The 23,089-nt window shown below is 43.4% G+C and overlaps 1 protein-coding gene across 17 annotated transcripts in view; it reads right to left on the reverse strand.

Moving 5' to 3' along the window:
• Window positions 1-159: 159 nt before the first annotated feature.
• KIAA1217 overlaps window positions 160-23,089 on the reverse strand; it is a 350,277-nt gene continuing 327,347 nt past the window's right edge. For 8 of the 17 annotated variants that reach the window (XM_080384821.1, XM_080384823.1, XM_080384824.1 and 5 more), the window contains 11 exons: window positions 21,949-22,079; window positions 21,561-21,708; window positions 19,396-19,897; window positions 18,481-18,661; window positions 12,536-12,690; window positions 11,777-11,923; window positions 8,295-8,414; window positions 5,004-5,081; window positions 3,200-4,888; window positions 2,613-2,735; window positions 160-1,906 (listed from right to left, as the gene is read on the reverse strand). In XM_080384821.1, coding sequence (XP_080240947.1) covers window positions 1,415-1,906; window positions 2,613-2,735; window positions 3,200-4,888; window positions 5,004-5,081; window positions 8,295-8,414; window positions 11,777-11,923; window positions 12,536-12,690; window positions 18,481-18,661; window positions 19,396-19,897; window positions 21,561-21,708; window positions 21,949-22,079 — 3,766 coding nt within the window. In that variant the 3' untranslated portion in view covers window positions 160-1,414. The remainder of the gene's footprint in view (window positions 1,907-2,612; window positions 2,736-3,199; window positions 4,889-5,003; window positions 5,082-8,294; window positions 8,415-11,776; window positions 11,924-12,535; window positions 12,691-18,480; window positions 18,662-19,395; window positions 19,898-21,560; window positions 21,709-21,948; window positions 22,080-23,089) is intronic. The other 9 variants (XM_080384817.1, XM_080384819.1, XM_080384816.1 and 6 more) reach the window with 6 other exon arrangements.

A 23,089-nucleotide genomic window follows, 5' to 3' on the forward strand; every position in this document is an offset into this window, starting at 1 on the left:
GAATAAAACAAAGAATATTTAAAGGTGGAAGAGATGATACCTCAGTCAGTCAGCCAAAGGTTTGGGTGTTTGGGTTTTTTTCTTGCTAGTTTTCTAACCTGTAGTTTCAGCAATTAGCTTTTGTCCGGGTAAATATGAAAGACCCCATTTTAAAATTAATACTTAGATATGCTTTTAATCTGGAGAAAATAAAGTCGGGTTTTCTCCTGATGGTTTAATGCTCTCAGGCAAACAGCTTAACAGCTAACTGAATCCATTATAAAAGTTATTAGTGACGAAATACAAATACATAAGCATGCAGCCCTTTATTTTTGTGAAGATCTTTGCTTATCATAGTTCTGTATGTTACATTATGGTGTTATACAAATAGATTTATTTACAAAACCATGAGCTATGCAAGCTTCTTGCTTTTTTTCCTATTTGACCGATACGGATCTTTTTCAACCCCTTCCCATATATCTTTTTAAGCATGCATAAAAATTAACTTTGGTGTGGTAAAACTACTCTATGTGCCCAGCCACATACAGTATTTATTTATTTATAGATATTTATAGGTATGTACAAAAGTTTGCCAGTATACAGAGCAGTACTGAAGTGTACATTTTAAAATCCACAATGCAATACATTAATGGGCTACCAGGTTTCACTAAAATAAAACTGAAGGAAAAAGGGTGGATTTAGCTAGGAAAAAAAGTAATCAGCAACTACCTATATGTGTAAAACAGTTTATTATTTCTTTTTCTTGGCTGGCAAATTCTTAAATATAATCTGAATGGCAGTGCAATAGGTTGAGTTGCCTCATACACACTAAGACCAGTCTTACTCTGTTTCTTGTGCAGAGGTTTACCGTCCAGCATACTACTTTCAAATGTACATTACAATAGTATCAAAATGTTTTGGCAAAAAGATCTCGAAAGGAACCATGACATTTGTTGACAAAAATAGAAATCTGTAACAAAGCTAAATAACACCAAAATAAAAGAAAAATATTTTAGTTTCAGTTTTACAGTTGTGTATAATCACACTTTAGTATATCTCCGTTCACTTCTAGTCCCCATAATGAAAAATAGCTTTATACAAAACAACTTACTAAATTTTTAACCATACGTCTTCCCACGCTCAGTACACTGCCGTGCACACGCAGTCAAGTTCACTCACACACCTTCACACTTTTTCGTTAAGAGGTGCTGCCTACAGGAAGAAAACGCTCTTTTATCATTACAACAGCAACAAGAGTTTTCCAAAAAGCTTCACTCTAGTCTAGTGTAGTAATTCAGTATTTAGCACATGATTAGTATTAAGCCTCCCGCAATACAGCAAAATGGTTACATTCCCCGGTTAAAACATTGGCCGCGGATTCTTTGGAAATGAACAGAAAGCCTTGGTGAACTCGCACGTGCGCTGTGCTTAGCCTTTAGGATGGCTCCTTGGCTGTGGATGGGGTGGACTTGCCCGCATTTCCGTTCTGTGCCTTGTAGCTGGTGAAGCTAGGTGTGTGGATTGTCCTGATGCTCTTCATACCTTGGTTCAGTGAAGTGGGAGAGGTAGAGGAGGGGGGAGAGGTAGAGGAGGAAGGAGGGGGTGGCCGGCCGTTTTGAGTCTGTAGTGAGAATGAGAGATGGTGACCTTTCCCTGGGTAAGTGGGGCTCTGAAACTTGGAGGAGCCGTTAGAGACAGAGGGGATGAGGGAGGTAGAGTAAGTTATGCGACCTGTCTGAGGACCGAGGTTAGAGGAAGGAATGGAGGTTTTAGTAGGTGGATTTAGAGGGTTAGAGCTGTCACCGCTAGAAGCAGGTGCTGAGCTGCTTTTCCCAGAAGTGGGAGAAAAGGCTGGGATCTTAGAAGCAGGTAGGGTAGGGGAAGTAGCCTTATAGTCCCCACCAGCTTTCTTAGCACTTCCATTAGCCTGCAAATAAAGATGGCAGGAGACAGTTTGTCAGAAAGCCAGTAACACGATAAACCAACAGGACCTGGGAAAACAGCCCTACCGCGAATAGGAACTAAGAGTTGGAGGCCTGAGCTGAGTCTTGCAGCTGTGGACTGGACCTGGTAGAAAACCCAGAGTGCCCAACCAAGAGTGCATAAAAGCGAGAAAGCCAACGCAGCTCCTGTGAGAAGGTGCAATCTACGGGTTACAGACCAGTCACTACATTGGCCATGCTTCTGGGTTATTAACGTGTGAACAGACGTGTCTGGCCGGAGAGTTAGCATGCATCTACTGCCACCTATTACACCAACAGGTTAGTGTCCAAGGCTTCCTGTAAAGACTCTCTGAACAGAAGCGTTCCCAGCTCTCCTAAGGAACCGCCACATTTACCGAAGGGAAAGTAAAACAGGTAGTCAACATTAAAATTACAGCTGAATACCACGGTTAAAAAAAAAAAAAAAAAAAAAGAGCAGCAGGTGTTTTATTGCAGACATGCATGCACAAGCATGGTGAAAAAGATCAGTAGATGATACTGTCATGCCCCCAGGATCCAGGACGTCCAGTTAGACCTCACTCGAAAGTCAGGCATCCGTTATTTGGTATAATCTCAGTCAGTTACTGGAGTTTTTAAATAAACAAACAACACGAAATGTCCATCCGAACACCGGGTTTAGGGTAAAACTACCTGTCTGTACTGGCGCGGATCCTGCAGCTTGTGCTGTTTGCCTGCTTTCTCCATGCTTCCTTGTCTACTTTTTGAAGCCATGGGGACTGGCATCCGACTTGTCTGGGAGGCAGCGCTGGAGCCCTGTGGAAATGAGTGGAGGGGCGGGGGGGGAGACAAGGGGAGGGCATGGTCAGTACCGGTGTGCTTGAAGAGGAGAGTGCACACCATGCGCCAAAAAAAAAGCCACAGTACTACATGCAGGGAAAGTTCAGGAGCTTCACACCGCAGGTGTTAATTTCCAGAACCAAATGGAGAAAACCGCTCAGCTACTGATCAGCCTGGATTTCATGTCAGTGACGCTTGTCATCTCACACAGCAGATTATTCGACCCAGCTCCCCTGCATTTGCCCATCACCAATCAGCAGCAAAGATTAAAAAAACAAAACAAACCCCCCCCAATGGTCTATTAGCTGTTAGACACCTTGTGGGGAGCCCAAACAAGCCACCTGAAAGGAAGCAAACAAATCACAAGACCCTCTTGTTTAATGGTGATTATTGCAGATTTTAGAAAGCAGCTGGAGGTTTGATTTCTCGGACTAAGGTACCTTACGTGAAGTGGCTGGGATTGACGGAGGGGGCTCTACACCAGCAAGGCTCTCATCCAGCACTACAAGCTCTCGGGGTGGGGTCTCTGGTACTATCTGGGCAGAGAAGGGGACAGTGCTTCCCTCAGAGCTGTATGTGTTTTCAGGGATAGATTTTGGACTCATTTCACTGATGGTGTTTTCCAACTGCTTTATAGTTTGCTCAAGGCTGTCTAGCGTTCGGTATGTACTCTGTCGAATTTCATCGGTCCTAGACAGGGACACTGCAGCTCCAGGTGGTCCCTCTTGCTTCCCAGAAGGACTCTTGTCACTGTCCTCGGGCTGAGACCTACTGATTTCAAATCTCTTTGCTTCCTTGTGCTGCTTCAGGGCCCCATCTTCCTCCTCTTCTTCGTAGACCACAACCTGCAACGTCTTCTTCCCAGTCTTGGTTCCTGTCCGTATCGCCTGCGTCAGAGCAGCCAGCTGCTTTTTAGGGAATTTGAACTTGAATTTTTTCTTAGAATCCTGCCTGCTTCCAAACTGATCGGCAGAGTCCAAGTTTGTTTCTGTGTTTAGCCCATAGATCTGACGGTATTTGTTAAAATTTGCCTTTGCGCTTTCCTCCTCTGCAGGAGATCTGGTTTCTGCAGAGTCAGAGGAAGACTGAAGGTTAAATACGTACTGCTCGTTGAGACCGTGAGCTGCTGAATACTCTGTGATTGCTTTTCTGTCACTAACTACTGGTGGCTTTTCCTTCTGGCTCTCAGAGATCTCATGTGCTTCAGTTTCTTCCTCCTCCTCTTCCTCTTCTATCTTTTCATCTGTCATCATTTTCTCCAGTTCCTCATCACATTCCTCAAAAATTGTAGAAAGTCGTTTATATGCTGACCTAATATCCATCGGTTCATCAAAAATGATGATGACAGGTTTTTTGTCCAAACACACCACTGGCTCTTCGCTGTCTGCATTTTCTGGGATACCCTTCTCCAACGCCACATCCTTCCTCGCGTCAATGTTCACTGTTTGCACATCTCCGCCTTTCCGGCTGACTATATCGTGAACTTCCCCACTCGAGAGGACCTGGACAGCTGTTTTAGTAATCATGAAGGCGATGTTTTCTGTGGGTGAGTTGTCCTCACTTGGAGAGCTAGCAGGAGAGTCCGTCTCTTCCACGCTGTTCACACCGTTACTTCTGGACACTTTGGGTCTTAGCACAACCTGATTGTAGTTGACTGCAGAAGCTTCTTGCTCCTGCAAGGAAGGTTGAGGCCCCACAGCCTCCTGCATGTGCCTCATGAGAGGGGCAACGCTGCTGACGGGGATATGCTTGCCTGTGCTCTGCAAGGCTTCACCGGGCGGCAGGCCCTGGTGTGCATCTCGCAATAGTCTATAGTTTGGCTTTTGTTTTCCAGTTTCAACAGCTGGAAAATGAGATCCTAAAATATCTTGAGCCCCTCTTCGTTTGTCATCCTCTGGCAAACTCACACCAGACAGGTTTCTGGTCATATTCTGAAGGTTTTCCTTAGAATAGTCTCTACTGTCTACAAACAAACCCTTGCTACATGTAGGACTGTCATTCATTGAAAAGCCAATTTTACTGTCAGCTGTGCTGGATGAATCAGAACCCAATTCCTCTTCAGTTTTCCCTTCCCTCTTCTCTTTAGGATGGTCACTATCTGTGGGAGATCCTGTTGTAGCCCCATACACCTAAGGGGGAAAGTCGGATTACTTAGTTATTCAGGGCTGTTACCTTTACAGGACGGGTTTTTTCCCCAAATTAATCACCATATTCTCAGGGGAAGTGCAGACCTTGTGAACTCACCACTCTGTTTACTGCTGCCGAGGCATGTCTGAGGTTGTCATCTGATTCCTGTCTTTCTTCGGGGCAAAATTCCAAATTCTGGCAGAACAGTGCATGATGTTACTGCTCTGTGCTATGCATGTGGCCAGCACGGGTTGTTACCTAGGGCTCCTGTTTTAACAAGGCCTCCAGAATATGCAAAAGCACACTCATTACCTTATTTCCAATGCAGTGCTACCTTGACCCGTTCACTTTCCAGCTAAAAAAACCCAAACCCTAGTTTGTATAAGATTGAAGTTGAAAAGATTCATGGTATTTGAGTAAGTTCTGCTGGGCCACATCAAAGGGAGCCTGATGTGGAAGGGCTGACAGCAGGGCACTACGGCTCACTAGCTCACCAGAGAGCCAACTGCAAGAGGCTGGCTAGCCCTGAAAGGAAGTTTTGTACCCGTAAACGCTGATTTTCAAGTCACAACATTTTGCTGCTTCTAATGTTGCTCACACCTGAGCAGCGCTGCTCCATCACAGTGAATATCATCACAGCCTGAGCATTTCTAAATCCTTGCTGCAGCTTAAAAATACTCCTTCAAAATTACCAGCGGCACCCTGCAGCAACCGTGGAAGTGCAGAATGAAACACTGAGCTACATTCATTTACAGAAGCAATTGCAAACATCACACAGAGAGGTCTTCCACTAGCTCAAAAATTGTATATTCCCGACAATGCAAATTTAAGGGGACTTTTTTCTTCATTTTCGAATGAGGTCCCCCTGGAGATACTGTTTCATAATACCAGGCTTGGTTTGTTAAGTGCTAGTGACAGCTTAGGATAAACACCAATCTTCAGGGTGAGGGAATAACCTGAAGAGACACCATGCCTATGAACGAGCAAGAAAGAAATCTACAGTCAAAAGATGGCTCACCAAGAAGGAAATAAATCTGGCCTCGAGCGCATGAAGGCAGTGAGCCAAAAGCATTACTGCTGATACTGCTTGAGACTACAAGCTGACTCCTAGCGCACCAGAAGGCCAGATTATACCTCTATGAGCATCAAGACCAGCCAGGAGACTTGCTCTCCCAGCTCAGAACAGTAATCCACAGGTTGGCTAGTGCAGGCACTCGTCAGGCATACCGAGGTTCACAAGGTATAGTTTCTACATCTTGTGATGTTCTCTTACATACTGTCTGAGGATTTTACACAGGAAAGCTTTGTACACAATCAAAACACTGGAGTGAGAAAGTCAGTGATGGACAAGATTCCCAGTTTGTCTCTGCTAAGGTGTACGGGCAGTAACAAGGCTGCCCCACAGGCACCCTGACATCCCCCATATTTCTAAATAAGGAGGAGCTATCATGCCAACCGGCCACCGCCAGTGAGGCATCAGTGGGCAGGCTGACACTGTCTGCACTTCGTGCTGAGTATAAGAACAAAACACCAGGGCCTGTGATCAGCTCAGGCCCAGACTCGCTAAGTGGTAAGCGCCTCCCAGTCCCATTACATGTCACACCTCCCAGAATTAGGCCAGGCCACGTAATGGCGCTTGTTGCCTGTCCATGTGCTGACTCAGTCACCGAGTTCCTGTTTCTCTGTATCTTTTTTAGCAAGTTCCTCTTCTCGTTCCACCAGTGCAACATCTCATAGTGCCATTGTACAATATATGTAATTTTAGGAACTGCTGCCTTTCTACTAAAAAATAAAACCACAACAAAACTAATTTCCTCTATGAGTTTATCACAACCACAAGGCTCCATATTTAAAGCCAATAAGCACTCTGTCAAGTCAGATGACAAAACCAAATCTCATTAGCCTTAATTTCCCGGACTCTGTGTTATTCCAATAAACAGCAGTTTATGGCAATTACTTGGCAGCACCTTTCAAAGAAACATTTGTGCTACAGGACGTGCAGCACCTTGAGTGTTTTCCATGCAACAATACAATCTCATTCTGACACCAGCAGCAATAAGGATGAATACAGATACAGTCACACTTTTTTTTCCCTCCGTAACGCTGTCATACATTCCACAACAAAACATTTTTTCCCTTTTACTCACACCCATGAACTTGTAGCCAGGTGTCTGCAGCTTTAGACCAGAACTGCTGTTTGGGCAACTCCAAGCCAAGTCCTTGCGTGCAATGCCCTGACCTGGCAGCAGTACCTGCGGGGCGGGGTATGGATTTTGACACTAATAATATATCAGATACCACCATCTAGGTGTCACCTTGTGCTTTACAGCTGCAGCACCCTGTGCAGATGCAGCTCACTGTGGTTAGGGCAGCTGAGTTCTTCTCTGCCTCAGGGACGTGGCAAAGCAATTTCTTCTCTCCCTGCCTCTGTTAAATGATGTTGAAGTTCAGTGTCTCCTATAAAATCCTTGGGGAGCTACTCATGGTGCTATGGCAGAGAAGGTATTACTCCTATGTGCAATTTGCATATACACGCAAAATGCATGACGAAGTTGAAATGCTGTGTTGAAGAGCTGTCTTCTTCCCCCCATACCCCCCCCTTCACTGCAAACTGGCATTTGGCTGACAAGTTGTCATGCCTGCATGACCGCCTAAACCCAGCAATGATTCAATTCGTTATTCTTAAACTGGAAAGAGAGGTCTGCAAAGGCAGAGATTGTCCTTTTCTTCACCCTGCACATTGCCTGCCCACTAAGGCCAATCAGCTCAGCTGGCAACTCCAGTCCAGACACAGCTGTGAACCCCCCTTGACGTGGCTATAGCTCCACACACCGCACCTCTTCAAAGGCCCATGACTGAAGAGTGAATCTTGAGCATTAAGTTCCAGAATAAGGGCAGACTCAGCCCATGCACCTTGACTCTTTCTTCCAATAAACTGAATAGGATTTCTGAATATCTAGTAACTTTTTCTGGGACCAACAAATAAAACAAACTAAAGCAGAAATTCTCTAAAGTGGCTCTTGAGACTGAGAGGAACCACTGATTCTCAAGACAAGAACAAGGCTTAGGAGAGATGCTTCACCATCCATTGCCAGAACAGCACTGGAAGGATGTTCTAAGGAGTACAAGCATCTCTTTGGCAGAAACTGATGGATCCTCTTAATTTTGATTTCACAGAATCATAAAAATTCATGCCACTACTGTATAACTGCTGATAAGACACATAATGTAGATTGATAAAACGTTCCATATAAGTTTTTCTGAGCCATAGTGAGATAATAGGAAGGAAACCACTGGGCAGTGGTGGGTGGGGGTTAGAGAGAACAGGACACAAGATAAAAGATTAGTTTTGAAGGAAAGAAGGTTATGCCAAGACCGGGTGGCATGTTTACAAATGCCACTTGTTACCTTCTTTTCCTTGTGATGCATTAAAGTCCCAGGCCTTATTTCTTTAACATGTGTATCATTTCTGGACTGTTCAGCATGACTGTTTGAGTTTACATCCATAAAAGAGCACTTCTGGAAAGCCTAGGAAATAAATACTGCAGGTTATCAGGAGACTAAGAGCTTTTACACAGAAATGTCTGGAGATGACCAACTACAAAGAGAGCATTTGGTTTTGACATTCACAGCTCAACAATACATGGTCATGAGACAATAGAGATTTTAGACTATCAGACTAAGAGAAACAGGACATCCTCTCCAGTCTTCCAAGACTGCACTCTTAACTCATCACGCTGAGATCAAGTTCCTTGCAGGGAGATAACCTTGATTTCTATTTTTACAGATGGGGAGATGAAGGCACACAGAGATGCTATGAACTACGCAAACTTAAGTAGGAAGCCCATGACAGACTCTGGGCTTGTGACACTACCTACTTCCTAGTGGCTAATAGTTAGGCGAGAGCTATGTAATTCCACCTCTCTCCACACAAACTGTTATTAAAACTTTAGACTTGGAGACGTGTTTTTCTTTGCCATATGGGCTTGTGGACCACTGGCCTCCCACCATGTGTACCGCAGGGCACGGCCCCAACTTTTCAGCCCTTTATCTTGCTACCCTCTTCCAGTTTCCTTTGGGTTTCTCTATCCAACTGGCTCCCAGATCCAGATCCAGAGAGAACTGTCACTGCCACCACTGTGCAGTGCTGGCTGCAAGTGTGCATCACCAGAATTTCTGCAGGCCTCTACTGGCACGGTCTGCCTTCAGTGAGATGTACAGGCAGGACATCTGCCAGCCAGAGGAATAAGGGAGGAGTGCTTACAGGAGTCAAACACACCATGACATGCAAGATTATATTCTTATACCATGTATTAGGGTAATTATTTAATTTCTGGCAACTCTCATGAAATTAATAGCCCTGATTACAGGTTAGAATCAGGCCTGTTCTTTAAATATTGTATGCCTCATGTGCATTGCATATTCTGTAAAATCAGAAAAGTAACAACAATAAAAAAATCCAGTGCAAAAATCAGGGTGTCGAGTTTCTTCTGGTTTTCCCATTTGTATGTGTGTATAGACCAGAGTACCTAAGACGACATGGAACTATTTGAAGAAGTAGTCTCGCTCCTCATAATACAGGATATGGACTTTCCCCAGACCAGTGATACATTTTTGAGTTAGGCATGCCATCTACAAAGGCATCCTGTTAAGTCCTTCAGACTTTAAGTGAGGAAGAATCCACTGTTTCCCTTGGTGATTTGTTTATTTATCACCTTTGCTCCAAATTATCTGTAACAGTGTCCAAATACAGTTTGTGCTACGGCCGCTGATTACTATTATGCCTTTTTCTGCTAGTTTAAAAAGGTATTTCCCATGAAAGTATCTCCACATTGTACTGAAATCTATTCTCAACCTTCGTATTCTTAACAGCCTTTACAAATGGGGGACACATGGCTAACTTACTCATGGGTGCAGCAGCCCAGTGCTGATCTCACTGATCCTGTACACAGAGATAAAACCACTCCCCGTTCTCACATCTATACACCCAAAGCAAACACTAACTTTGTGGCAACAGCACTGACCTGGGAGCTCCTGTCAACTTGTTAGTGCAACTCCTGATTCTTTCCAAGACATAAAGTTGTGATCTGGCCTATATTTTTATTTTCTTCATATGGACTTCTTATTTCAGTAAATGTATTATGACCATTAAGTGATTGCTATCATTTCCCTGTTTTCATACTTCACTCGTTTGAATTAAGCTGATTTAAACAGTAGGGATTTAAAATGTATTTCCAGGCTATTGATGAGAATACAGTGACACCGGGCCTGTAACTGATCCCTACGGGACCTGACTATAAACATTTGTATCAAGGGCAGCACTTCCAGAGCCAGACAGCTCTCAGTTGTCCTATGATAGAGGGATTTTTTTGTATTCTCTGTGGTGCCAGATTTTTATCGAAGTGTTTGATCAAATGATTTACAAAAATGTTTACAGATATACAATTCAGTTTAAGCAGTCAGACCTGTTACCTGATCAAAGAGTGTTGTTTGCTTTGACAGATCTGTGTTCCATTACGTTGTGTTTACCAACATAACTGTTTACATCTGTCCTTAGTTCTTCACTGATTGAATCCTGTACCTGATTTTCCATTATTCTGCCTGTGACTGATACCAGACTAATGAGTCTGTAACTCCTGTATCAAGCAGTCTGCCCTTTCTAAAACATGGTACTCTGTCAACCTTCCACAATACACCTGTTATTTTGGTATTGGTTTAAAATTAGCCTTGCTTGTCCCCAAAACTAGCATTTAAACACTCATTCCCTGTTGAGCTACCATGCCTATTTCTCCCCCTTAGATCCCCTCAGCCCCCTTTTCCAGACCTTAACCTCCACTTCATTGTCACCAGTTGCAAGACAGCTGGGTTCCTTTCCTAGAGACGGGAGACGATGTGACAAGTTTCACTGTCCCCAGCTCTCCTGTCGCACTGGCACACAAACAGGGGATAAGGGTCAACCACTGCTCTCACTCCCTGCAAACCAGCTGTCTGAAGCACTTGTGGGTGAGAGCTGAGCAAAGGGGCAGCCTGCACCCATGCCATGTAACAGTTACTGCTTAATATCCACACGTCCTGTGCTGCAAACGCTCCCTGGGCAGCACCAAACCCACCTTTTGGCAGGTGGACAGCAGGGATCATCTCATGTCATGACAGTGCTCTGAAACACCCCAGCATCAGAAGTTACGGCCAGTTAAGTTGATCCATATCTCCTTTCCTCGTATGGGCATGAACACGGACAGAGGGAGCCCCCGGGAAGCTGGAGCTCACTGGTGGTAGCTGGAATACTTGGCTTTTACTGCAGGATCACCACCACTGAACTGAACCAGCCCATGCGCTATGAAGTGAAGGACTAGCAAGAGAAGACTATTTCTATGCCACTGGCAGAGTAATGTACCAGTTACACAACAGGGAACAGCAAATGTTTCAATGTTCAAACACTCCAGGAAACGCTGGACCATAGCACAGGACAAGTGAGCAAAGCCCCCCCCCCCCCCCCCAGCCCCCCGCCAAGGAGCAGACTCCATATTCTCTGTTCCAACCAATATTAACATGAATGACGGACTCTCAGCACCTTGCTGGTCTGGTACTAAGCAAGAAATGCTAGGCCAGGGGTAACACCACCAGATGCACACCAATACTTTACTTAACCCATCTACGTGTGTAAGAGTCTCCAGTGGCAAGCACTGCTTGCTTGATCACTGTCTCAGCTCCAGACCTCTTTAACAAAAATTGGGTGGTGCTTACAAAACGTGTACCACCTAGTGCAATAAAGTGGGACCTGGTGAGACCGGGACATCTACTTTCCATCATGTTCTGAGCTGGAAATTGTCCTGATGCCCTAAAAGTGGTATCGGGCACAAGCATCTTCACATGAAACTCAAAAGGCATACCTGTAATTCTGCCATTATTTTGTCTCCTTCCTCTTCCTCTTCGTCTTTTGCAGCTGATGCTACAGCATGCCCTGCGCTCCGAGACAATGCCTGATCCTCTTTAGGGGCTTTGGACTGCACTGTTTGCCCAGCATCTTCACTACATTCCTACAAGGGGATGAGAAAGCAAAGACAGACAATATAGTTGAGCCTTCCTGATGCAAAGCCAACAGAAAATTTAACACTACTGCAATTCCCCTGTTGCAAGTTCTGTGTTCCTTTTTAAGGAGACTGCTAAATCATCAGTTCAAAAGCAACCAATATTGCTGATGTGATAGCATGTTCACAGATTAAAAAGCTTCCTAACCTGGACTTCCCTCTACTTTCTTCAGAGAACAGAACAGATAGGGAAAGGAAGCCCAAACTAATTTGCAACAGTTCTGTAAAAACGCTCTCAAATCCAAGCTGATCTTCCCCATCTGTGTAAGTCATGCTTTTTATTTTTAATCTTCTTACCACTCTAAATGAAAGCAGCCTGTGACTTGCCTTCTATACTGCTAGAAGATAAGAGCAGCAAGACTCCTGTGAACAGAACTGATCAAATCTCACTCGTTCATTTGGCCTAACAGCACTGTTTCCCAGTAGGCAGTTTCAGTAGCTTTCCAGGACACAGCTCTGTCTCAACTTATTTTGTGGTTTACAGACACAGCCCAAGCCTGGGAATGTTTCTCTGTGCCAACCACTCAACAGTCTGATTGCCTAGAGTCTGAATCATCAAACCTTGACAGCAGCAGCCTCTTTTCTGGCTGCATAGATGACATCTCCTGATCTCGTTGTGGTTAGCCCTGATCCTGGCAGGTAACTGCGCCGTGGAGGTGGAGGAGGTGGAGACTTGGTCAGCTTGTCACTATCCTGTTCCCCATCAGGAATTTCTTCTGCAAGTAAACAGAGCAGCACAAAGTGAGCATAGGTGAAGGAAAGGAAAAAAGTTATTCATCCCTGCCTCAACTGGAAAGGAAAAAAAAAATGTCTTCAGAGGTCCTGCTGCTGAACAGATATTAATAGAAACCCATTTGGGATTCAGATGGAACTATCTTGAATGAAAGTAAACGGTGCTGCACTTGTACAGAGAAACTGGCTCATGTCACCCAGAAATTTTCAGGAAAGCTCATGTCACCCATACTACTGTGGCTGGGTTTCAGCCCTTGTTGTGTTAAGTGTGATAGCAGAGCACACACCTGTAAATCAATCACTTGTAAAGAAGCTTGTAAGATGCAGGTTCAGCTGGGTACCTGGTTACAGATAGTGCCCTGTGGCATCCTTTGAAAGCACAGCCACTGACGTGGATGATACCAGCAAGACTTCTCTGGACCTGGAGGCTTCTCATTGTTCTCAGCAATCCTGAAGCAACCAGCACACATTTCTGCTCTGCCTGGGAGGTACTGCCAGTGATATGGAGAAATAGTGTGAAATGGGGACAATGGACACCGACTGTGACTGTATGTGTCTGCTCAGGAATGTGGGTATGGTGACTAGTCATGGGTGCGGTGTCTGGTCACATAGGCACACAGCTTTGAGGAGATGACTACAGTTTGGAGGAGATGCCTGCCCTTCTTCCTCTAACAAAGGGGCTATTTTAAAAAAGAATGAGAAAAGGGTGAGAGATATTCCAATGCTATCTAGAGGGAGGGAGTGCTAAGTCTCCTTGCTGAAGAAGATCGGATGGTCACAAGAACATGAATCACCTACAAACCTGCAAGACCACCACATTCCAGGCAAAGGACTGATAAGCTAATTGACATACGAAGAAGCGGGGGTTTAGGTAACGAATATGTATAGGCGTTAATTGAATATTCATTTGTTTTATTGTATAAATGTGAGATGGTTTGTCACTTCGGGCATGCACGCTTGTGGAGGAGCGATCCCCCGTGCATCTGCGCACAATAAACATACCTACTTTATAACTTTCGAGTTATAGAGTCTAATTCCGCACGTCACCAGCAAGGTGCTAGGAGAGGTGCTGAAGAGTTTTGTCCATCTTATAGTTCAAAAAAAGGCTGAGAGGGAAAATGTAAACACTGCTCTAGACATGCCACCTCTGTAGTTCAATAAGTCTTCTCACCCCAGAGCAGGGGCAGCTGCACTTGCTCCTTTTCTAAGGTAAGGCAGCATGTGTTTTCACTTTACTACTATTTCAGAAATGCACAGTTTTGCCTTTGAATTATCACATAAGAGCCCTATATATATTTTGCTAACCCATGAAGATTCCAATACCAAATAGAACAGCTGAGCAAAGCCAGCCCTTGCTTTCCAAGGAGTGTCTTCCAAGAGATCAGTTTCTCAAACTGGCATTCCCCCGCCAGGATGCTTCCCCACCAGCTGTCACTTCCTCTTCCCCACTGCTACTGGATGGCATTTTTTCCAGAAACAGCATTGCTCTGCTCATGACCTGTCCCTATGTGTTTCTGGTCACAGGCTAAGCATCAAACATGCCAGCAGCCACCATTTTCACACTGGTGTTTACAATGCTTGTTTTCAAGACTGAGAGAATGACCTTTCTGCAGCTACTCAGTGTTACATAAAGAGCTGGAATAAATATAATCCAGAAAGATAAAACCTCCTGCTTTTGGGATTATCCAGCTGTTTAGGGCTAAGTGTTCCCCCTGGGCAAGTTATTGCATAACTGCCCACTCCTGGGGCTGTGTCAGGCTCCTCTGACACATCGGCTGGCCTCTGGGGCTGGATGGAGCTCTTGTCTGACCCGGCCTCACCTTTGTTCCCTTCTTAGTTCAAATGTTCTTTGAAGCTGCTTAAGCTTAAAGAAATGCTCTGTTGTATTATCTCCCTCCCTGGTTATCTGGCACTTGCAGGACTGCAAGAAGAGTGACTTTCCAGATGCACTTTACATTAGACCACTTTGGTTAATACACACTACTCGTTTTTAGTGACATCTGAGGTACTTCTACCAGCAGGAGCTGGTACCTTCTTTGGTGCCAAAGCGCTCAGCACTTCTGTGAACAAAATGGGAGCTGTTCAGCGCCAGCTGTTTCGCTGAACCGAAGCATTCTTTAACAGACACAGACAGACTGGAATTAATTTCTCCCACCACACAAATTTCTACTTGCACCAAAATAATCCAACAGGTCTTAAAAAGTTCTCAAAAAAATAATGCCTGCCTTGAGGCAGCCTTTGTAGTCAGATAAGCAAACTGTCTTTAATGGAAGATACTGATCACTCAGCACTTGCTAAATCAGGGCATTCTCACATACAAAGGCAAAGAGAGACGAAGTAGCCCAATTTCTAAGACACACGCTAGAGACACCCCCCACATTTTTCACTGAACAATCTTGATCACGAAGATGAGTTAGGGTCAAGACATTAAAGAAGCATTTAAAGAACTGTGTAAAGTGTGCAATTTTACTCTGGCTTGTGCTTTGCCGGGAGAAAAGAAAGAGTTTCTTGATTGGATTCTGTGTGGAGAATGGCTGAGACAACATATTCTGGTAACAGGATCTGCAGCAAAGCCAACAGAGATTCTGCTAATTTATGTCCAAAATGTCATGTACTACATTAGTAGGTAGGTGGTGTCTCTTTCCTTATGTTGCTCTGTTTTCTGGTCTACAGCAGACTGATAGTGAAATTTTAATCTTGAATCACAGAAGACTTGGGCGGCATGTGGGATATTTATTAAATTATTAAGGAAAAGTTTTGCTGTTTCCTTATTTATGTTACTATTACAGGATTCCTTATGCACAACAGAAGGCAAAGTCTCAATCTCATCAAATTCCTCCTTAAATCTGCTGGCTACACACTGTGCAAAACTGTATTCTAGAAGTGGATTAGTTAACTATATGAGTTTCAAAACTTCTCTATTACTGTGCTCTACACTTTTTAAGATGTCACAGCTCACTGCACCCATATGGTAATTATTTTCACTGACTTCTATTTATGCCACACATTACACTTGTGTTGATAGCCAGTAACCTCACTGAACAATGCCAGAATTCTAAAGTTATTTTACAAGGTTCAATAGAATTTATATTAAATGTGTATGTTGTGAAACATCCAACAAGCCACAACTTGTCATTGTTAAAGGTGCACCTGGAACAAAATGCTAGATCTGAAAACACTCCTCTCAGGTTCTGTATGAATTCATCTACACGAGCCCCAGGGCACTGTTTTGCAGCTATTTACAGCTCTGGCACGCCAACACCTTGAGTACAGCATGCAGCTCTGGTCTCCACAGCTCCAGAAAGACACAGTGGAGTTAGAGAAGGGCAACTGAAACTAGCCTGGGGAGAGAGCAGCTGGCCTAGATGGAGGGACCAGAAAGGCTGCAAGTTTGCTGTTTGGAGCCTGTGGGGCAGGCTGACACCTCCAGCATATGATCAAGGTTTATCCACTGCCTTCATGATTTATAAACCATCATTACAAGGATGCAGAGCTGCTGTTTGCCAAATTGCAGAACATCAGAACTAAGGGGAACTCAGTGAAACCAGTATGAGATCAGTTTACAATAGATGAAGGAAAGCCCCTTCACAAGATGGGGAGCTTGCTGCCGCAGCAGGGGGGATGCAAAGGTATAGGCAGGTATAGAGGAATTACTGGATAAAAGGTTCATAATGGATATGAAAAGGAAGAGGTTGGGATATTCCCTCTAATACTGATTAGGGGTGCCGGGGGAGTACTAGCAGACTGCAGAAGGTGGCCAGGTCCTGTGCTGCCCACACACAGTATCTCCCATTGCCTCTGTCAGACAGACTGCTGAGCCAGATGGACTATTGCTTAAGTAGCTGGGTAAGAATTTTGCAGCTGACTCATGCTTGGCTAATGAGGTAAATGCAAGGTTTGGCTGAGGCATCTTTGTTCCTCTTTGAAGAAATTTAGGCATGGATTTGTATGTTAGAATTGTGAAAGGGATACCACTGGAAGGATACCCCATCATCCTGCTCCCACAAAGTAGCTCCACCTATATAATTCTTGATCAATGTTAGGCTAAGCCATTCTCTCCACTAATGGACAGCTTACATCCTCATCGTTGCCTCATACAGCTTTCTTCAGTGCTTCACTTTCCTTGTCATTATGAGGTTTTTCCCTAATACCTAACCTGAATCTTCCTGGTTGCAACTGCCAACTTCTACTGCTGTTCTACCCACACAAAGGAAGTTAGTCTTTTGTTTTTTTAAGCAGATTTTAATATATTCAGAGATTGCTTTGTCCTTCCTCAGCCTTCACTTCCTCATACTAAACAAAAGCAATTCTTTAGATATTAGGAAGAAATTCTTCACTATGAGAGTGGTGAGGCACTGGCACAGGTTGCCCAGAGAAGCTGTGGATGCCCCATCCCTGGCAGTGCTCAAGGCCAGGCTGGATGGGGCTTTGAGACACCTGGTCTAGTGGAAGGTGTCCCTGCCCATGGCAGAGGGGGTGGAACTAGATGATATTTCAGATCCCTTCCAACCCAAACCATTCTGTGATTCTCTGATTCTTTTTTTGTTCCCCAGAGATCATGGGGGTTTTTAGAGCTCTGGTCATTATCATCACTGACCTCTTGACCCCCTACTATTTATTCAGTCCTTCCTTGAAATCCAGAACACTGATTATGTAATGAACTCTATGTTAAGAGTTCATCACTGCTGAGCAGATTCATGTGTCTTGGAGATATTCCTGTTCATCTCGTTATGATGTTTGCCTCTTTTTTTGCTACAGGGTCACAGTCTGACTCACGTTAACTTGAAACTCACTATATCTATATCATAGCCGTGGATAGCCAGAATGCTTACTGTGAAAGTCACTCTCATTCATTCCTACATATCTACCCACTTCTGCATGACAACTCTGTTATGCAGCATCACAGTTCATTTTCAGACCTCTGAGGGACTCAACCAAAACATTGGTTGTATTTATAGTTTAAGAGTATGAAGTCAGCAGGATCATTAAGACCAAATAATATGACTTTCCACTCAATACAGATTCAAGGATTTCTTTAAGCAGGTCTTGCATCATGCACAGACTTTGTGCCTGAGCAGCCTTTAGGAAAGAAACATAGTATTGCTTAAAGATTTGAAGTGGCAGAGAATCTTGTATGTTCATAATTAAACTGCAGTGATTAGTTACTCTGTTAAAATTTGACAGCTAATTTTTAATGCGGCTTTTTCTACCTTCAGCTTCAAATTGTTGGAACTTGTTCTGCAAAATTAAAAGGCATTCTTACTCTCAGAAACCTCAGGCAAGTCTTGATCTCCTTTTGATAACAAATTAGTCTACAAATAGGGCTTTTTAGGTTTCTGATGGTAAGATCATTTGTGCTCAAACTCTTTGTGGTTCTTTCCAGAGCGCTCTCTCTGTAATGCCAAACTTTTAAGTGCAAAACTGAACACAGTATACTACATATATATATAGATATAGTATACAGATACTCTCATTTCCCTCAAAAGCAAGGTGTACTCTTACTCTCTTGCTTGTGAGGAGTCTTCATCTCCAGAGGACAAACTCTCTCAGTTCCAATATGGGGAAATCCATGTTCAGCTGGTTACATGTTGCAGCCCATCTGCAAAATCACTGCATCCTGTCTGCAGGACCTGCATTATTCCTCAGGATCATACTTACAGGTATGGTCAAGAACACAGAAATCTGTAATCTGAAACCATTCCAGAAGTAGGAAAAAGAACCTCTCTTTTCCAGATACGCAATTCTTTAGCACTATTCACTCTAGTGAACCTTACCTGAGACTTCCAGCTTTTCCACTGCATCCCCTTTAGGCAGGGCTGCTGGCTGGGGAGGCATCTCCAAGTTAGGAATTGACTTCATTATATTGGCCTGGGCCTCTTCCAAGAGCTTTTCAAATTCCTTTCCATTATAGTGATCAAGGTTTTGTCTTTTCTCTTCCCATTTCTTTTCAGCTTTCTAGATAAAGACAGTAAAGCATCTATTTATTTCTCCGATTCCTGTTGTGATCACTTAAAAAAAAATCCATGTGTAATCAAATCATTATAGGTCAATATGGGTAGATACTGCAGTTCTAGTCAGCAACTAGAGGAAATATATTAACACTAATCATACACTGGTTCTGACTTCCATTGTGCTGGATACTGCACAAACACACAGACTGACAGCAGCCACTGCTCAATAAAGGCACAAAGGCAAAATTTAAATCTGGGTCACTGCCCTACTATATCACACTGGTGATTAAAGTTCATGTCTGTAATAAGACATGAGAGCTCACTTGTAGGTTTTCTCAATATCTTTGTGTGAAACCACTGGAACTTCACACTTTTTTACTTTTACTTTTCCATAATGAAGGATACAGAGATTTAAAGAGTGAATGAAATCCACTAATGCAAGTGTTGCCAGAGGATCATATGTCATTGTTCAAAGATGAAGTATTCTTAAAAAGAATAATTTTTATATATATATATATATAAAGGTTATTCAAAAAACACAGTTACTCATTTCAGTTTCATGTTATTATCCTGTTACACTTAAAATCAGAGGGTATCTTCAGAAATGCACGGTGTAGTTAGGGGTTAAGCATATAAATCCCCAGAATGCATTTGAAAAATCCCACCTGCAGTCTCAAGGGTGAGACTGGGAGCTCAGACCCAAAGACAGGACAACTGGTTGAGTAGAATACACCGTACCTCAATCGATACAGCTCGGTTTCTGGTACTTGCACTGTGAATTTCCTCAATGAAAAGACTTTGCATGGTGGTGCCATTGACAGAGACCTGTGGTGCTGGCGTGGCTTGTGTGGGCTGGGATCCCATTGCGGGCTCTTGCAGGGGGGCTGGTGGGGTGGCTGAGAGGTGGCCACCCACCGGCACACCTTCGCTGTGGCTGGCTGCAGTAGGTGAACCCTGGGCATGGTTGACCAGGGCTGATGAGTGCTGAGACTGATGGATGACAACAGGAGAGCTCTGCACATGATGGACCGTCATTGTGGAGAAGGGGATGACTTCTGACTTGACTGATGACACCTGGGACTCTGATGTGACCGTTGTGAGGTTTTGCTGTGCATGTCCCTGGGCATGCTTGAGATCCTCCTGGTTTTTCAGAGCATCAGCTGCAGTGGCCTTTTCCATAGCAGAGGATTGCACAGCTTGGGCTGGATCCACACCCCTCAGCAGTCCTTCTGTAACATGTCTGCCCAGCCAAATTGAAGGCAACAGCGTGGCACATGGTTAGCATACAGGTGAGTCATGAGCAATACTTAACAATAAACTATTTGCAAGGGAAAAGTACCTGTATCAAAAATATCAAAATGGTGATTTTTCTTCCTAATGCTCTCAGTTGTGTGATTTTATAGCTTTCTTTCAGTCAGGCACTCAGAGGTTTAAAGAGGCTGCTGTAATTAGGATGGTTTTGCCTTTTAAAATGCTTACAAACCTTCACAGATGTACTGGCACTTTTTTTTACCAAACCACGAGTTACAGTGAGTTGATTTTAGAGGGAAAATGGAAATCAGTTTACGTAAATTTTATACACTGAGTCTAGCTAAACAAGATGTCCCTGGACTATGAGCACAGAAAGACGTAGTTACATAGAATGACAGGCAGCAGTCTGGCAAATTGCCAAAACAAAGGCCTTAAATGATACTTCACAAAGGTCTTGTCTGTCAAGAGTTTGGGGTAGGACGAGCTGAGGATGTAAGAATCTATTATTTCTGGCAGCTAGCTGTGAAATGGCTGAGCTTTGGAGTGTAGCTAGCCATCACATGGCATCAGTTTTTCCATTACTGAAACAGCCTTTATGAGGCTTAATACGTAATTTTGCTGCAAAAATTTACTTTTGGTAAAAATCTGGCATGCATAACTTACTGTTTTTTTTCCCAAACAGAGTGAGACAGGAAATAACTATAGTCATGTTTAAGAAAAGGAAACTAGTATGAAAGGATGTAGATGTTTATCTACATGGAAAAATAAGTGACGGCTCTTAGAAGACCTATTACATAAAATTTTATCCCCTCTGCCAATACTGGCAAATCCATTTTACATATGCTCCAGGATATATGGAAACAATGACAACCCTGCATTCCTTAGAATAATGGTAGCGACAATAGGCTTATGACTTACATTTTCTTGTAACTGAAGTAAAATTGGGACCACCACTAACAGTTTGGCCTGATTCACTGGTTTTGAGTAGGAATTAAATCCAATGCCTATTGCCTCATATAAATCAGCAGTCACTTGCTGCTCATATATTCTGACAAACATAGCTAAACACTGGCACTTAGTGGACACAAATTTTATCTACTATTTCAACCTTCTCTAACACATCTTCCTTAAAATAAAAACAGAATAAAGAACTTGCATTAATTGAAGCAAGCACATTGAAAACTATTTCTTTCTTTCAGAAGGATTAGGATATTTTTATCCATTTAGAATTGTTTTTCTGTTTTATTTCTTACTGCCACATTTTTGGGGATGCATGTTTCAGTGTCAGAGAATATTTCTGTTAGCTTAGATTACTGTAAATGCCAAGAGTTAATTAGCTCAGATATGGGACTGATGCCACTTTGTAAGCTTTCCCATCTAGGCACTTCCCAAATCTGGAACTGTTGAGTTCAGAGGGAGCTGATTTCAAACAGAAGATCTTGATGACTGGGGCTGTTGGTCAGAACAGAACCATTGCACAGGAAAGACTATATTCAGGAAGAATCTCTAAAATACAATTTTAATTTTAATGCAAGTTGCATTTCTCAAAATTGCCTGGGGAGAGGAGGAGAAACCAAACCTGAAAGCTGTTCCAGCCCTCCTTGAGGAAATTCTTTAGTTTTGAAGAAAAATAAAGAAGAAAAAAAAATCACCTCCTGAGCATGGTAAGGATATCAGTCATGCTGCGCACACGTTTCAGCAAGCTGTCTAGCTTGTGTGGCTCTTCCTTTAGGAACCTCACAGCTTCTACTTCGATCCGGAGGATTGCACGCATTTTATTCTGCAATGTTGGGAACTCTCCTGCAAAGACAAGAACTGTGAAGCTCAAGAGGAAATGAAAAAAGCCCTGGGGAGAAATGGGTGATGGGGTGAATGTCAAATAGCTGAGTGTCTACTTCTCTCCAGGGGCCATGCAATAAACTCCTTAATCCCAACTTTAAGTCTTTTTGGAAGTGAAAGTCAATGCTCACAGATCAAAGGCAAAACTGTTCCCAGCCACTGTGGTTAAAAGAACTAGAAGTAAAAAGGAAAAGTACATACCTTTCAGTGTTGCAACAGCTTCCCCCACTTGACGCAAAAGAAAGGCTCCATCTTCAACATCTTTCAGTGTAACTGTCTTGCTGGAAGCAGTGGAGTCCCTCTTCAAGTCTTCAACAAATGCCTCCAGCTCACTGGCAAAACAAAAAAAGTGGACATATTATAAGTGGGACTTTCACATTCACAACCAAATATATGTAAATGAATGGACTAAACTAAACCAAACCAGAAACCTTAATGGTGGCATCTTTAAATCTGACACCACAGGCTGAAAAAACAGCAGGGTGTCATGAGAGGAGGAGAGGATGCTGGACACTCCTGCATAGGAACAGGCTTGTAACTAGCCCGAGTTATTGATTTCTCTGACGGCTGCACATGCCCAGTGCACATTAACCTCAGGGCAGCTGCGCTACAAGGGGCAGGTGGGGTGGCGAAACACATCGAACTGCCAGCCTTCTGGGGATGCAAATCCTAGGAGGGTACAGATGCACTGTACCACTACATCCAGTACTGGTTTGCACCTTGCATTTCCTCATTGCTGATGACACGCAAAGGAATGGCCAACAGTGAAGTAACATTCCCAAAACTGGCACTAATGGCCCCTTGATGCAATCTTGTTTATCTGCCAGGTCCTGCTAGACAGGATACAGGGTCCCGTTTCTACCAATAGCTAGAATGAAACAGTAAGTGTGCACTGTGTGCAGCTCTCACTCAACATTTAGATTCAAGAATCGATCACTTCAGATGTTTTTTCCAACCAGTGCCATCCCATACTTCCTCCAGTTCCATCTGGTGCTTCCTTATCACCTTTCCCAATATTTTTCCAGTTTTTCCACACTTCACATAAATTTGCACAATCCTTCAGACACAGAAACTTTGTTTTCGGGGTGCCACTTTATTTCCATTTAAGATTGAGACCACATTGCTTTAGCTGGAGTTTATACACAGAGGCTTAAAAAATTCTCAAAAAGTCCTTAAATGCATTATGCGCAACAATGAAAACACCCATGTAGAAACTTTAAAAGGATCATCTCTTGAATATTTATTCTAAAGAAATCCACCTCTATTAAGGCACCAAATTTACTAACAGGATTATTCTGAGAAACAGTTTAATTGCATAGTAGAAAACAATGTAAAGCAAACT

The sequence above is a fragment of the Falco punctatus genome (genome assembly GCF_963210335.1).
Source record: "Falco punctatus genome assembly, chromosome: 4".
NCBI lineage: Eukaryota > Metazoa > Chordata > Aves > Falconiformes > Falconidae > Falco > Falco punctatus.